The following is a 16,429-nucleotide window of genomic DNA, read 5'->3' on the forward strand; positions in this document are numbered from 1 at the left end:
ATCATTTGTAGAGCGTGAGTTTGAAAGGCTAGGCCTCAGTCACCAGACGGTGGGTTTTCCGTGGTGTTCATACATGGTTAAGTCATTTTCGCCCTAGGAGTCTTTCTCCTGAAGGCGGGCTGGGAGGCTCTGGTTTTTGGCCCCTTTTTCCCAGCCCTCTCTCTGGATTGCTTACTTTTCCTTTTATACTAGCCTGTGTTCTTTATCCTTCGTCCACGTGTAGGATCAGCATTCCAAGACTGATACTTGTCCCATTAGCCCATACCCAGAGTGGTTGGGGGTGGTTGTAAAAGCTGGAGAGTATGGCTCTGTCAGGTGCAGAGTATTGAATGGCAGTAAGGGCAGCTTTCCCTGGTCGTTATACTTTCCAGCGTACCCTTTTCTATTGACACAGATATTTTAGATTTTTTCCCAAGCTGTTTCTATATCATTTTTGCCCTTCCTTCCTGTGAGATCTCGAACATGCCGAGGACTGAATCGTCCTCGGCCGCATCCCAAGGCTATTTTATACTTGTATTACAGAACCTGGGCCATAACTTTCCTCGGCCTGGACCTTTGGGCCCCAACGAGTAAATGGGTTCGGCCCTCGAATTATTGGGCCCTACAATAATAATATTGTAATTATAGAATTTTTTAGATTAGATTAGAAGTGACGCTAGTTCAAAGAGTTTCATTAAAAAAATTCCAATTACAGAAACCTTTTAGGTTTTTGTCGCTAAATTTTTTGTAACAAAATACAATTGGATTAGCTGCTAATATGAAAAATAAGTACTCATCCCCAAGAATAAATAATTGAAAATTAAAAATACTCATAGTTTCCTTCTTCTTCTTTTTTTTAATATATATATATATATATATATACATATAAACCCTTATTTCTTTGGAATGAGGAAGTTTTTATTCATCATACATTCATACCCATTCTAAATAGATGGAGCAAAGTTGAAAGCTACTATCAAGAAAACTCACGTCAGTCTCATTCTAGTCTTCTATTGTAAAGGACTTTACGATTGGGAAGCAATCTTAACATAGGCAATTGACCAGCTAAAATCTTTGGTTGAGCATGCAGTAAACAATGGTTGTTCTGCATTGGTTTCCCAATTAGTTAGATTTCAAAGCTTCATCCATCTCATGAATATGCTAGAAATGTTGTCAGCTAATACATTGGTAGATGATCTGGGATCATCACATTATCTTGGCATAAAAGTTGTGGGGAAAAGCATACTTAAAATTCCATAGAGATCAACTCCTTTCTTATTTGATATAATTTCTTACAAACTAAATTGGAAGAAAGTTCTTTTAACATACTGCATGGAAACTTATACAAGAATTCACCTTTATTTATAATTATATAACCTATTTATTCGCTATATGACTTGCTTAAAAATAATTAATGAGCCATGTGGTCTTGTAGATAGTCTTATGAATCATTATGTAATGGGTTAAAACTGAAAAGAGATTGCTGCAACTTGATTCAAAGGAAAATTTTATCGTGATTGAAATCTACATTTTTAGACAAAGTTACTCATAAAAGTTGGTAAGAGAACAAGAATTCTTCATTTTTTATTATTATTGATAAGTTAAGCACGAATCCAATGAAACTTTAACTCCTGACATTGTAACATCAGCCTCCACCTTGGTCTTACTAAGAGAGGAGAAATCATTCAAAAGCTCATTGACAACACTTACTTCGCCAATGGATATAGTAGCATGATAAATGCTTCTTTCTTTCCTCATTGTGCAAAATAGGCAAGAAAAGATAAATATACAAATAGGCCGATTACAAATGCGATTTACAAAAGCATCTTAACACCTCACCAATTGCATTTCGCAAACAAAAAATCACCAAAGGAAAACACGGAAGCCAAATATTGTTAACAACCATGACAGGAGCAACAAAAGCCAATTCACACCAAGAACCACATAATACAAAAAGAAAGCAGTGATTGCCATTGTTGTTATTACAAATATTTGATCAATAAGTATATGACAGCAACCAGAACCACGATCCCAATAACTGACAAAAGCAGGCACATGCAAGAGCAGCCACCTTTGGTGCGCTTGTTCAAAATAGCCAAATTCTTTTGCACCCGCTGTTTTGACAATAGCAGAGACCACAAAAGAAACATAAATAAAATCCCACCAAATTAAAGAATAAAATAGACAGAGTAGAAATTTTGCAATGCATATCTACGTGCATGTGTGTTTGTGGATATAAATATATCAAGTACAAATTTTCGGGGTGGGGGATTTGAACCTTGGATGGTTCCATTAGAAAAACTAGGAGGTGCCAACCAGTTGAGCTACATGGCTCTTGGCACCTATTAGGTTTACTTAGTATAATACATTATAAGCAAAAGGAAAAAAGAATGAGCCGGGGGTGAGGAAGTAACTTTTTGGATTATGAATCCGATCAATAATTCTTTTACGTTATTTATCATTCTATTCCACTCTTTAGTTTCTATAAACTACAGTTTCTAGGTGAGCCAGAGTGGAATTTTATGAAGTGATTTTATTCCTTCTCTCTTCTCTCCTCCCCTTCTCATTTATGAACCAAGCAGATATTTAACTATTATGTGATGCTACATAGGATGACCTTTGGTTTTGACAGGGACAGTTGAATGAGTTACTTTATTGCATTGTACATTTTTGCGATTACATCACTTGCTAAACAAAAATTTTCAGAACAAATTAAAAAGTAGCAGTGAGTGTATTACCCGTAACCTGGAGTCTGTAACATCCACATGTTGGTCCAAGTCATCCTGCATAACGAAGAGCAACAAAATTTAAAATTCAGGGTGGCTATAGTTAATATCACTATATACTAGACTTTAACTGAGATTCAAAGATTAAAAAAGAAAAGACAACTAAGCGAATATGGTGGGGGAAAACACATACAATCAGCCTAGTGTGAAGGTCAAGTTCTTCGTTGACTGCCAATGCAATATGTTTTGTACTTACTACAGTCACCTCCAACTTCTCAAGATCCTCATCTTGCTCTGATTCATAGAGCATACCACATAAAGATCCATAATCCAAAAGCATAAGAAGTATATTTATAACAAGGAAAAGCATTGTTCTCAATAAGTGATAGCAATACCTTTCATAACTTGTCGTTGAAGCCCGACAAGGCCAGAGTTGTCCAAGCCAACTGTTCTGCTCACAGCATCAGCTGGCTTTATTTCTGGGCCAATCAAGCTGTCTCTGTTAGCAAAATTTGACATGTTTAATGTTGAAGCCATCTGGTTAACTTTTGATCTCAAATTTGCAAGATTGTCCTTGCGACGATTCATCTCTTTCTCCGTTCTGTGTTTCACAAGAAGCAGTACAATACACTTCAGATAACAACCACTAGAAAGATTTTTTGAAATACCAACTCAATCAAGTGATAAAGCAAATATTGCCAACTTTATTTTTTTTTGATAGGCAAATATTGCCAACTTTAATCCAAGAAACATCTACTTTCAGCCCAACAGTGATGAAGATGTGTACCAACAATATATTAATATAAATAAAATAAAAAAACTTAACATAACAAAAAACAAAATTTACTTTGATATGCTAAAATCAGTAACCTCAAAGTTGTTGGGATAATACATTGTGGATCAAATATGTTTTAACATAAAGTTTAATCAGCCAGGATGGATACTACAGGTGATGAATAGAAAGAAAATACTACCAAATGTGGTAAAGGAGATTACAGACATTTCAAACCACCTCTTCCAATTTCTAGATTACAATCCAACCTGCATCTAACTGATACCGTAGAGCATGACAATTAGTAGTCAAGTCTTGAACCTTTTCAACCTCACAAAATCCAGTGCCCAGAATTTAGGAAGTGAGATTTCTATGGTACAGCACAACAGATAATCAGTTAGCCTTTTCAATCACATTTGAGTTCTGTTACTTCTTGTGCAAAGGTATAAGTCTTGCCTGTATACTGAAGGACTCCCATTTTCTGCACTTTTATAAGAGGATTCTAAAAAACCCTCTAATTTATAGCGTATATGTGTGAAACTAACAAATTCTCTAATAATATAACTTGATTACATACCAGATTCATATCACTGCCAATATATAAAATCTCACTACATTTTGCCCCAATAAATGGCCTAAACTTTGGAGCCGTGGCCCTGAATCTTGATTATAAAATCACTGGGATTTGGAAGAATGTCAATACAAAAAATACAAAAGGTTTTTTTGAGAGCCAAAAACAGGAGATGAGCACTAGATCAAACCCATATTCAAATATAAATGTAAAAGATTTTGAGCTAAAAATTAAAAGATTACATCCATCAAAGATGAAAGACAGTGAAAGTGAAATAAATTTATAGCAATATAAGTTATGCTACAGTATGAAAAACTGCTCATCTCAAAAGGTTCAGATGAATCACCAAAACACTGTAATTATTAACATGGGCACCTTCCTCACGGCCGCATAGCCAAAACAATAAAACATTTTTTATCAGTATCAAATCAATAAAAACATTATCATACCAGAAAACTGGGGTCCAGAAACATTATGATCATAAGAACAAGGAAAGCATTTTAAGACATTCACTCGAGTCCTAAATCTATATCGCAGTGATTACAGTCTTCTTATTAACATTAGTGCAGTTAAGAAGACTTACATGGGCTGCTTTCCAGGAATCTTTGACAAAAGGGACTGTAAGCTATCAAGTCTAGTCCCTAATATTGTGATCTTCCTCCGTATAGAAGATGCATGACGCTGAGCATCTGGTCCTGTTGCAGGCAATGAACTACGTTCAGAAATCATGCCATTGATATCATCGGCAAGTTTTACTGCTTCATTGTATTCCTTCACCCATGAGTCTGCAGAAGCTGCCATTGACCTGAAAGATAAAAGGGAGAATATATCAGTAAAAAATTTAATCGCAGATAATTTACCAATGGTCCTACACAGATACATGGTAAAAGAACTTCGGCACCAAGACAACCACACACACATACAGAATAAAATCTTTCTGACATTAAGACCTCAACTAAAAAGATGAAATTAATAACAATAAAAAATATAAGTTTAGGCACTGACAAAAGTAGAAGGATAATAGCATAATAAACGTGAGATGTATACAGATTGGTTAATATACCCTTAACAGATTTTATAGAAACTGGTCATCCTAAGATCTGTGAAGGGCTAGGTCTGGTATTTTACAAATAAAATTACAACCTACCATTACCCACATAGCAATTTAAAGCTAATAATAAGTAAATCCAATCCCATATACATCTAACCAGTGTCTAATACCTTTTAACTCACACCAACTAATTAGTTTTTTATTTTTATTTTTAGGTAACGAAAAAATTTTATCAAGCAAAAATAGCCAACCCAAGTACATTGGGGATGTACTATGGAGGCAAAAATCAAGAACCAAAATTACAATGATCAAGTAAAACAGGAAGGGAAAAACAATAAATATGCGACAAAGCCACACTCCAACTAATTAGTTGTCTTCGTTGCAGTAAGATCACCTTCTGCAACTGGCTTAGAAGTTAGAACCACGGAACACTTCAAGAAGACGGATATTCAATTACACATGAATTCATAACACCATTACTGGCAGTTGTTTTAGCATAAATAAGAGTCAGAGATTAAACAATCATACTCTAAGAAAACTATATAAGTATACATACATCAAGGACACTAGCCACTCCACTCATGAATATATTAATGAATCCCATTGTCCACACACTGATGATCACGAGAGCTTAGGCCACCAAGAAATAAGCCAACAACATATATCTTGCTAACAACAGCTAAGCCACCCCACTTTTTAGTCCCAAAAGCAAACATGCAATAGCTTAAATAGTGTGCAAATGCAAGAAAATTATAGAAAACGAAACAAATGGTCACATGATACAAGAACAGCCCACTTGTTTGCCAAATGAGGACATTACCAACCATTACTCAACTCAACTGGACTAATCCAAAATTCCCAACTCCTATTAGCCAACACACGAATTACACAGGATCCTCTACACTAACCCTTATGCACCATCCCACTCTTAAGTCAATATATGTAAACACGCACACATAAATATATAGCTAAAACTCAAGTTAAGACTAGGGCGGCGGGGCTTAGATCAAAAGAAACCATACCCAATTACCTAAATTCTCATTGAATTATGAAAAAGCATTCAAGCATGAAAAAGCATTCAAGCATGAAAAAGCACACACCCACGCACGTATATTTATATCTAGCACAAGGGAAGCGAGGCTTAGATCACAAGAAACCATACCCAATTATCTAAATTCTCACCGAATTATGAAAAACCACATATACATATATTAAGCTAAAATTCATGTTAAGACAAGGGGAAGCAAGGCTTAGATCAAAAGAAACCATACCCAATTACCTAAATTCTCATTAAATTATGAAAAACCATTCTATTTCAACAATTTCCCAGCTCAATGTCTAAAAATAGAAACAATACAACAAAAATCCCCTCCAATAGCCAAAAAAATATAAACCCAAAAGCTAATAAGCTTCACCTCAATGATCGAAAAAAAACCCAAATTTCTAAATTCAATCTTAACGAAAACCCACAAAAAGTTGCATCAAATTATCAAACCGATCACACCAAATATTCAAGCTTTGATCGAAACCCTAAACAAAAAATCCAAAACCCCAAAAGGAAAACGACGACGCTTTTAGGCTAACAGAGATAGAAAAGTCAAATGGGAAATTACATGATCATGATGGGAATGAGAGTTTCGGATTGAATATTGGAAGATTTTGAGAGGAAAATTGAGAGAAAGAAATAGCACCTGTGTTTTGGGAATTTGATGGTGATCGAAACGAGGTCGTATACGTGAAGGAGCGTGTAGGATTGGAGGAATTTGGAAATGACGTACGGCAGCAGCACCACCTAGGATAGAACCGGAAGTAAATATTTTTAATAAAACTAAAATAAATATGTCCGGCTCCGGTCAAAAACACACGACAATGAATGAAATGAAAGTTGGAATTGTAAATTATTATTATTCTTTTCTCTCTATTTCACTCTCTCTCTCTCTCTCTCTCTCTCTCTCTCTCTCTCTCTTTTCTTTTCTTTTTTAACACCAAAAAAAAAAAAGTTTTAAACCAATTCACTTAACTATGTTATGATTAATTGATTATTCACATTGCACATTATCCACGTATTGTGAAGGAGAGGTTACATGTAAATATACGATTCGGTCTTAAGAAGGTAAGGTTCGATTATGATATTTTGTTTTGCATAATAATAGTCATATCTTATCTTCGCTTGTACTAATAAGTAAATTAGAAAATAATATATTAATAAACTAGTATAAAAATCCAATAATAACATGGATAATATTGCATTAATGATACAAAATCTAATATTTATAATCACACAAATCAAAGTATTTACTGTGCAATCATTGTTCAATAAAACACTATGTTGAAATGTATCTAAAACTTTAACACAAATACAAACTACAAATTTCATACCAAATCATATATTATATTTATATAATAAAAGATGTGTTTTAAAAACCGTGGTTGCGTTAATTGACTATTTTCTATTTTCTTGTTTACGCTTTCTTCAATTATTAAGATGGTTATTCTTTTTTAGAAGAGAATATTTAAGTAACTTTAGTTAAAACTCTATTAAATATTCAAGTCACTCACTAATTTTTAATATAGTTTTGATATATTTACATTTAATTTGTAATTGAGACGTGCATCACACAAGCATAATTAATAAATAATAATAATAAAATTTGGACTTAGAAACCGTGGTTGCACCAAGTGGCTATTTTCACTAATTAGTAAATTAAATTTATATTATTTATTAGGATATATTTCCTCAAATTAAGGGATAATATTTAACAAATGATTAATTTAGGTAGAAAATTATCATTTCAATTTTATTCAAAATTTCAAACTAAAAGTCTGTTATAAAAAATTCTAAACTTAAATTCCAAACAACAATCCACGCTTTCTTTCTCAAAAAAAGAAAACCTCACGTTTTGATTTATACTCCAATTAAATGTCTATTATTAATATTTTAAGAACAACTAATTAGTAAATTAACTTTATACATTTAAACTTCAACAAATTTGAATTCTATTCAAACTAAAAGTCTATTATAAAAAATTTATAAACTAAAATATTTTAGTTGGACTTAAAAACCATGGTTGCACCAAGTAGCAACTCTCACTAATTAGTAAATTAATTTTATATTATTTGTTAGGATATATTTCTTCAAATTAAGGGATAATATTTAACGACGGTTTAATTTAGATAAATTTTATCATTTAAATTTCAAAAAATTTAAATCATATTCTGATGGTGAACTAAAACTTGATTAACTCCAGGCTCGTCCATAAGAGCCGTCCAGGCCAAGAACACAAGAGTGGCCATGCCTAACGAAACAGTCATCCATAGGCTTGTGGGTCGTTCGTGGGCCTATGGTCGTCTATGAGGATTGTACCAAGACAATCCCCAACACTTAGAAAAATTTCAAGGGAAGTTTATCTACACAAACTAGAAAATTAATCCACGTGTTATTATTCTAAAGACGTAAATAAGGCCCCGCTTGATCACTACATCTTCCTTCTAAATACTTAACTACCATTAACAGTTATAGAAGATGAATATATGATAACTCCCATAGCGGTTGTGGAAGTTATCCTTGAACCCTTTGATTTCCTCAAATGTAGGGGAAGTTACATGTCAAATAACTACTCCAAGAGCATACTATATAAACACTCATCTACGACAAGAAAAGGTAAGTGTGAAACATTTTCCAAAAAGTTGGAATTCCAAAATTTGAGAGAGAAACTAACTTAAGCATTGGAGGGTTCTTGGCCGGTCCAAACCGGTCACCTTTGATCGTGTGTTTTCTTTTCAGGCCTTTCAAGTGACTAAAAGGTCATTGACATCCGAAACATTCTGCCTACTGATTTCTTGTGCATCATCATATTCAAACTAAAAATCTATTATAAAAAAATTCTAAACTTAAATCTCAAATAACAACCCACATTTTCTTTCTAAAACAAAACGCACGTTTAACTTCTACTCCAACTAAAATTCTATCATCAATATTTTAAGAACAACTAATTAGTAAATTAATTTTATACATTTAAATTTCAACAAATTTAAATTATATTCAAACTAAAAATCTATTATCAAAAAATTCTAAACTTAAATATTTCACCAAATTTAAATTATATTCAAACTAAAAGTCTATTATAAAAAATTCTAAACTTAAATCCCAAACAACAACCCATTTTTCTTTCTAAAAAAAACAAACTTTTAACTTCTACTCTAATTAATAGTCTACTATCTAAATTTTCATATATATATATATATAGATAAACACTGATAAAGTCCAAACTCTAAACAACTAGAATTTAAAACAATTTTTTTATTAAAATTATTTACTTATTTTATAATTTATTATTACTATTTATTTAATAATTTTGTTTAAATTATTTTTTAATAAATTTAGCTTTCATATGAATCTTCATGAGGCCATGTATCACTCGAGAACAATACTAGTATATATAAAATAAATGGGCCTTAAAAGCTGTGATTGTACCAAGTGGATAGCCTACCTAATTGTCATGTGTGTATTACAATTAACAATGGTTTAATTGTTGACTATTTACTAGCAATAGTAAAATTTAAATGAGCCAAAGGTTATTTATAAAAAAATTGAGCCAAAGGTTACTATAAGATAAATGCAAATCCTATATTTTATATAGAGTAAGACTTATGTACAATATTTAGGTGCTGTTCCTTAAGTTTCCCTTTTAAAATTCTGTCATGTGGATTTTTTTTCATGGAATGGAAATATATTTTTTTAGTTAAGTAGCCACATGGCTGAATTTTAAGAGGAGAACTTAAGGAACATCATCTAAGTTATTGTATCTAAGTTTTGCCCTTTTATATAGGTAAAACTAAGAGAAAATCCAATTAAGTTTTAAGTTAGATTCCAATTGTTGTCTAATTTTGGACCACATGTTCTACTTAATTTTTTTTTAATTTTTGTTCCAGGTGAGTTAATGAGGTACAAAAGACGAAAGGTCTAATATAAATAAATCATTAAAAACTCAATAAAAAAAAAAGAGAAAAAGAAAGAATAAATTTATGTGTATATCCAAAAGAAATTAAAATATAAATAAAATAAAATAAAGAGAGTATAATTTGAATCCATATATGTGTAATTGTTATTTTTTTAATTATACCGTACATATACACGGGTTTTATACTAGTACTTATAATTTGCAGTTATTATATTAAATATAGGATTTCAATTCTATAAAGACTTCTTATAACACATTATATTTACACCATGAATACTGTCACAACTTAATGAATAATTAAATTTGAAATTGCAGATAGATTTGTACTAAACACATTAACACAGTCCTAACATAATCCTAGCTAATAATAATTGGATTAGTTTGGGATTGTGTTTAATTCGCTATTCACTTCTACACAAATGACGAAGACTACTTTGTGCGTCTTGACGTTATGTGAAACTCATCAAACCTACAAAAGAGAGGAAAGTGGCTGCTACCAACTTACCTAACTTGTGAAAATCATACTTTTTAACTTTCTAAAGAAATGTTAATTAAGGGTGGTGTGACGAAAGAAAGAGAGACACTCATGTATATATGTGTAATCAGAAACTTATAAAGAAGTGTTCCATATCAATGATGCAAGGGTGTATAAGCTTATAAGTATATGAATTTTTTAAGTGCTCTCATAATAACAAGAATTCAATTGAAATATACATAACCAATTAACAATAGGCAAAGATTTACTTTTACTCAAAAGGCAGTTCCAACACTAGTACTAAAATATTTTATCATACATACTTTGCTTTTGACAATTACATTTGTTCAAAAACCAAAATTTTAGCCGAGAGAGAAGATTGTGATCCTTTGAAGCAAAGTAGTTTTCCTCATGTCAAAAGCTTGGGTTTGTGAGGTTGAAGATTGGATACTTGTGAAGCCACCACAGAATCAACAGCATGCCCATTAATCAGCACTTTCATCCTCTTCTTCAAGCCCACGGAATCAGTACTACTGACCATAAGGCCTACAACTGAAATTCAAATAGCATGTCAATGGTTAAATATATTAGTATATTACATTCTCATGCCCATTAACGCAAAAAATTAAGATCTATTGTAACAAAAGAGAACTTAAGAAAGAATACCACATCAGAAAGGCACCAGTACCCTGCCCCCCCCCCCCCCCCCCCCTCCCGCCAAAAAAAAAAAAAAAAGTGAAAAGTATCATAAACACAATAATGACCCTAAGAAAATCCAATCTATCGAGTTCAGAAAGATTAAAGGAACAAGATCCCCCCTGAGAATCATTTGGTCATCTTAACAATCACACCAACGTGGGGATTATTTGTATCTGCCATATTTTATAATGATTTATAGTTCAAAGATTAACTCACAAACAGAAGCATGCTATAAAATTATTTACACCCTAGAATCAAGGAAACTTGAGCAAGCAAAGGCACATATCATGATACCATAAACAAGCAACATAATTTAGCAAGATGAAATTGCTTTACCTTTAATCTGAATTATATGCCATTAAGTAAGCTTACCAATGATTTATATGTCAATGCTTGAGGCATGACCAATGGTGGTGCAAACATAGTAAGCTGAATTCACAAAATGATTCTATTATAAGTATGAAGAACAATCTACCAATCTAACCCACCAAACTAAACATCATGTCTACAACAAAAGAGAAAGGCTCTTAGTTGGAAATTGGTTTTGTTGAACAATAAATGGAGAGCAGCTCTAATAGAGGCAGTATAATAGCAATAATTCCATGTAAGTCACAGCTCAGCCAGAGACATCATGATAGTTAATAACTCCTTAACCTACATTTCTTAAACTATTAAGAAAAGCTCTCTCCCAACCACAAACCCAAGGATGTCAAGCATTAAGACACTGAAACCAACCACTCAATGCAAAAGTTTCCATTCAGTTTTTAAGTCATCCACTAAAATTCTACAAAAGTTACCATTCCAAAAATAACCATTCAATAGTAAGCAGCATTGGTTGTGAAAAAAACCAACAAAAGCTATTTTAATTCTAATTGCATTTTCTTTGTAGTCTGAGTGTGAAATATGAATAAATTTGTAAGCAAGACAACACCTTTTTCTTTCTTCCTCTTAAAATTCATGACACAAAAATAATTCTATGACCCCAATAACACCAAACACCCACCACTGCCAGGCGCTGGCATTCACTGGCCCAAGCATCCGTAAGAAAAGTATAACCTTTTCTTTTTTGACCACCATCAACTAATCAAAGAGTTTGATCAAACTAGAGGGCTGAAGGACAAATGTTAATCATAAACATACATAACATCAAATTTCAAAAATGAATTTGTAATGTACTTAATATGTGTAGATGCAAGCAGATTTGGGGTTACCTGCCAAACATCTTTTGGGAGGTTATCTAAAGCTTTAGAAACATAAATCTGATACTGAAATCAATGAAGGGGAAAAAATCAATGAAAGAACAGGATGGTTTTAGTGCTATAAATGAATTAAAGGGATGAACTTTAAAAAAGAAAATCAAGGAAAGGAAAAAAAAAAATCATAAATCTGACATCAAAATTTCCTTACCAAAAGAAAGGAAAGGTAGATTCTTCTGGTATGAATGCTGTTTGTTTAAGATTCAAGCTTTTTTCTAACAGGTCAGTATATGTAATGGGCATTGAGTTTATTTCGGGTAGGCTTTTGAAACATAGGTGACGTGGGTGGTTGAAACACTGTTAGTGAGATGCTGGTGGATGGCGAAACCCTCTCCTCCAGGCTTCCTTTTTTTTTTTTTTTTTTTTTTTTTTTTTTTAATTTTAAATTTTCGCAGTTTCCATTGGGGTGGAGCAGTTGTCTCCACTGCTGATCAATCACAAAACCAGGTGGCTCACCATCCGCTGGAAGAGAGTGAAGGAAGAGAGTGTTCTTAAAAGTTGAAACTGAGAAAAAAGGGGGAGTGAATAGCCTATTGAAAATTTTGAGGGTATCATTGTAATTTCCAGTTGGTGCAGGTATCTTCTTTATTGGGTAGTCTCAACAAGAAAGAAGCTGACCTGGAGAGAGTGGCTTATAAGATACTTTCTCCCCAAATAGAGGGTTGGGATGACTTGGTGGGACTTGGTACTTATAAACTTACTCTTGCTCGTTAGCTTGTGCTCCAACAAAATGAACTACAAATAGAATGTTGAGTGCAGTGCTTTACATACTAACCTACTTTTCTGTTTTGATTTGCGAGGCCACATTAACTCCGTTGTCTGAAAAATAGTTTTTTTCATCAGCTTTCATTCAAAGAAAAAGAGGTGCAAGCACATCAGCATCCTTCTTGCTATGCTATGAAAATGGAACAAAAAAACATGAGCTTACAGTTTTGTTCATTGGGGTTTGGGTTTGTCCAGTCTTAGGTGAGCTTGATAAAGCTCACATCTAGCTGAAGTTGAACGGACCTGGATTTCAGAGCTCAAATGGACATCAAGCCATTGTATTTTAGATCAACCCAAACTTGAGCTAATTTGCAGGCTTGCAACCCTATCCAATAGCAGACTACAATGGAAATATAATTTCAACACTATATACACCAGTAAAATAAATTAAATAATCTGTAAATGCACATTTGTACTAGCTAAACAAATGCTATTCTCCACTTACTAGCTATATGAAGATAACCACCACAGAAGCTGCATAAACAGCCATATACATTACCAAGTGCATACATGGTTGAATTCATCACATAGCTAGGTTCCTCAATCAATAAATCGTAAGGAACTTTTCCTCTAAAGGAATTAATGGTGGCCATAAAATAAAACAAACTTTAACTATTCTTAAGCAATTAGGGGAAAGGAAAATGCATTCAGCATAGATCAACATATCAGAAACGCAATTTTATCACCTAAGTTATAAACATGGCCATGCTTCCAGGACAGGGAAAAAACCAATGCAACTTTCAACAAAAAATCCAAAACAGTTTCCTAAATTCTTAACGACTGGATCTTAAGAAAGTTCAGACGATATGATCTTAGATACATAAAAAAATTGACTTCAGAGTGATAAACCAGCAATTTGTCCAAATCCATGACCTCATCATGCTTTTATGCCATGCCATGAGACCCTGCAAACATAAAATGACCAGAAATGATAATTTTACAATTACAAATGTAATCAGTGGATGTTTTATGAAAATATTTAATCTGTCACACTGACAGTTTGTGGTTTTTAGCATACTGCCTCCTAAAGATGAATCCAATTCACAATATTTTTTCATGACATGTAATGAAAAACATTGAAGCATTTGCTAATTTAATCCACAATTTTAACATGTGAAGCAGAAAGTAGCACGCAAGCATTTGCTCTAGGAAGCACAGACATTTCATTAAGGGTGTTGTACCCATGTCATATCTGAGTCATGCCCGTATCATACTAGTGTCGTAACAGCTGTTTCATGTTATAATTTTTCAAAAATTGCTTGTGACATGTAATTATTAGGATTTGAAACAATTATCATCAATAGCAATACTATTTTGCATAGCATTGTTGCAATTCTACGTTGTCATAGAGAAATTGCTAAACAATTTGTAATACTTACGAAGTATCACAGTACATAAATTTCTTGTTCTTATAAGTTAATATCACATTAGCAATTTATAAAATAATGAAAACAAACATGATAATGATAAGAATGAATATACCTTAGCTCTCAACGGTTGGCATTGAGAGCCATGAGAAGCTTCTGGCCACCAGGCAAGTAAGAGACATTCGGGGACTTAGCAAGCGTGGCGGCATTCTCCCTCATGGCCTCAATCTTCCTGAGCTCAATGAGTCCCGTTCCAGCCTTCTCGGTAGCCTCCGATATCATCTTCGCCGACTCGCTCTCTCCCTCGGCCCTAATGATGGCGGCGCGCCTCTCCTGCTCCGCCTTCGCCACCACAAACTTCGACCTCTCCGCCTCCTGCTGCGCCACCTGCTTCTGCTCCACGGCGCGCGAGAACTCCGCGCCGTACGACAGGTGCGTGATCGCCACGTCGTCGAGCACGATGTTGAAGTTCCTGGCGCGCTCGGTGAGCCCGCTCTGCACGAGCGCCGAGACCTGCGGGCGCTCGGTGAGGAGCTGATCGGCGTTGAACTGAGCCACGACGGCCTTCAAGACCTCGTTGCCGATCGAAGGGAGGACCTTCTCGTCGTACTCGAGGCCTAGGGTTTGGACGATCTGAGGGAGGCGCGTGACCTCGGGGCGCGAGAGAACGCGGAGGGTTAGGTTGACCATCTGGAGGTCCTTAGTGCCGGAGACGGAGGAGAAAGTGTGGGGCTTCGTGCGGATGTCGAAGATGAAAGGCTTTTGGAGCCACGGGATGAGGAAATGGGTGCCTTCGCCAACGGTTTCGTCGAGAATTCCACGGATGCGGTCGAAGATGACGGCGCGCTGGCCGCCGTCGACGGTGTAGAGAGATGAGTTGAGAGCCGTGGCGGCTACGCCGAGACCCAAGGCGGCGCGTGCGACATTGTTCAATAAGGAAACAGCGCCTTGGCTACCCATGATTGATACGGTGGAACTGAGGGCTGTGGTAGCACCGTTCAAGTGCGGCTTGTTTTCTGCGTCAGGGTTTTCTGAGGTTTTAGTTAGTTTTTTTTTTTCATTTCAAATTTCTATTTTCCTCCCTATATTTTACTAAATATTTGTTTTCTATTCCTAAACTATTAAATGGTTCGTTTTTCATCCTTAACATTATTAAAAATATTTTATTTTATATTCTTAAATTTTATCAAAAGTTTATTTTTTATTTTTAAACTATTGCCAAAAGTTCTTTTTTCATCCATATTTTCATTTATAAACTATTAAAAAAAATTCTTTACAAAGTTTAAGAATGAAACAATAATTTTTAAAAGTTTAGGGGTAAAAAATAAATTGTTGATAAAATTTAAAAACCAAAATAGTATTTTACCATTTTTTTAAGAGATAGTATAAGGTTTTTTGAAAGCTTCATTTAAAATATTGGGTAAACTACAAATTTTGTCGTTATCCTTTTCACCATGTTTCAATTTAGTTTCTAACCTTTCAAATTTGTGATATAGCAAGCGGCTAAAATAAAATTTTAGTTTATTTTCACATCAATATAAGCTAATTTTTTATTTTGGCCACTAAAGACATCATCAATTTTCATCCAAAATATAGCTACAAATATTAAATTGACATTGTACTAAAAGATTAATGACCAAATTGACACAATTGAAAAGTTAAGGATCAACTTGAAATATGGTGTATAGAATAGAGACCAAAAACATTGTTTACCCTAAAATATTTTATGTAGCCTTATTTGGAACTCAATTGTTTAAAACTCGGGTTCCATGGATAAAAAACCTGAGTTGAGATGTTGTTAAGTTCC

General features: G+C 33.9%; 3 protein-coding genes across 13 annotated transcripts in view; 1 reads left to right on the top strand and 2 right to left on the bottom strand.

Moving 5' to 3' along the window:
• LOC126694474 (serine/threonine-protein phosphatase PP-X isozyme 2) overlaps window positions 1-16,429 on the top strand; it is an 85,419-nt gene that overhangs the window by 54,427 nt on the left and 14,563 nt on the right. The window lies entirely within an intron of this gene.
• On the bottom strand, window positions 1,690-6,997 carry LOC126694476 (syntaxin-51-like). 2 transcript variants are annotated; one of them, XM_050390753.1, is made up of 6 exons: window positions 6,713-6,997; window positions 4,632-4,853; window positions 3,101-3,306; window positions 2,899-2,999; window positions 2,718-2,762; window positions 1,690-2,093 (listed from the first exon to the last, which is right to left on the bottom strand). In XM_050390753.1, exons 1-6 carry the CDS (start codon window positions 6,718-6,720, stop codon window positions 1,962-1,964), a joined length of 714 nt encoding a protein of 237 aa, XP_050246710.1. In that variant the 5' UTR covers window positions 6,721-6,997; the 3' UTR covers window positions 1,690-1,961. The 2 variants fall into 2 exon arrangements, with proteins under 2 accessions (XP_050246710.1, XP_050246711.1); XM_050390754.1 differs by having other exon boundaries at window positions 6,791-6,995.
• LOC126694475 (prohibitin-3, mitochondrial-like) lies at window positions 10,783-15,677 on the bottom strand. 10 transcript variants are annotated; one of them, XR_007645782.1, is made up of 6 exons: window positions 14,738-15,676; window positions 14,129-14,160; window positions 13,419-13,595; window positions 13,266-13,309; window positions 12,446-12,499; window positions 10,783-11,087 (listed from the first exon to the last, which is right to left on the bottom strand). XR_007645782.1 is itself a non-coding variant. In XM_050390752.1 (3 exons), exon 1 carries the CDS (start codon window positions 15,580-15,582, stop codon window positions 14,746-14,748), a length of 837 nt encoding a protein of 278 aa, XP_050246709.1. In that variant the 5' UTR covers window positions 15,583-15,676; the 3' UTR covers window positions 10,783-11,087; window positions 14,129-14,160; window positions 14,738-14,745. The 10 variants fall into 10 exon arrangements, 3 of the variants coding, with proteins under 3 accessions (XP_050246709.1, XP_050246708.1, XP_050246707.1); XR_007645784.1 differs by lacking the exon at window positions 12,446-12,499; XR_007645781.1 differs by having other exon boundaries at window positions 13,266-13,595.

Source organism: Quercus robur, chromosome 8 (genome assembly GCF_932294415.1).
Source record: "Quercus robur chromosome 8, dhQueRobu3.1, whole genome shotgun sequence".
NCBI lineage: Eukaryota > Viridiplantae > Streptophyta > Magnoliopsida > Fagales > Fagaceae > Quercus > Quercus robur.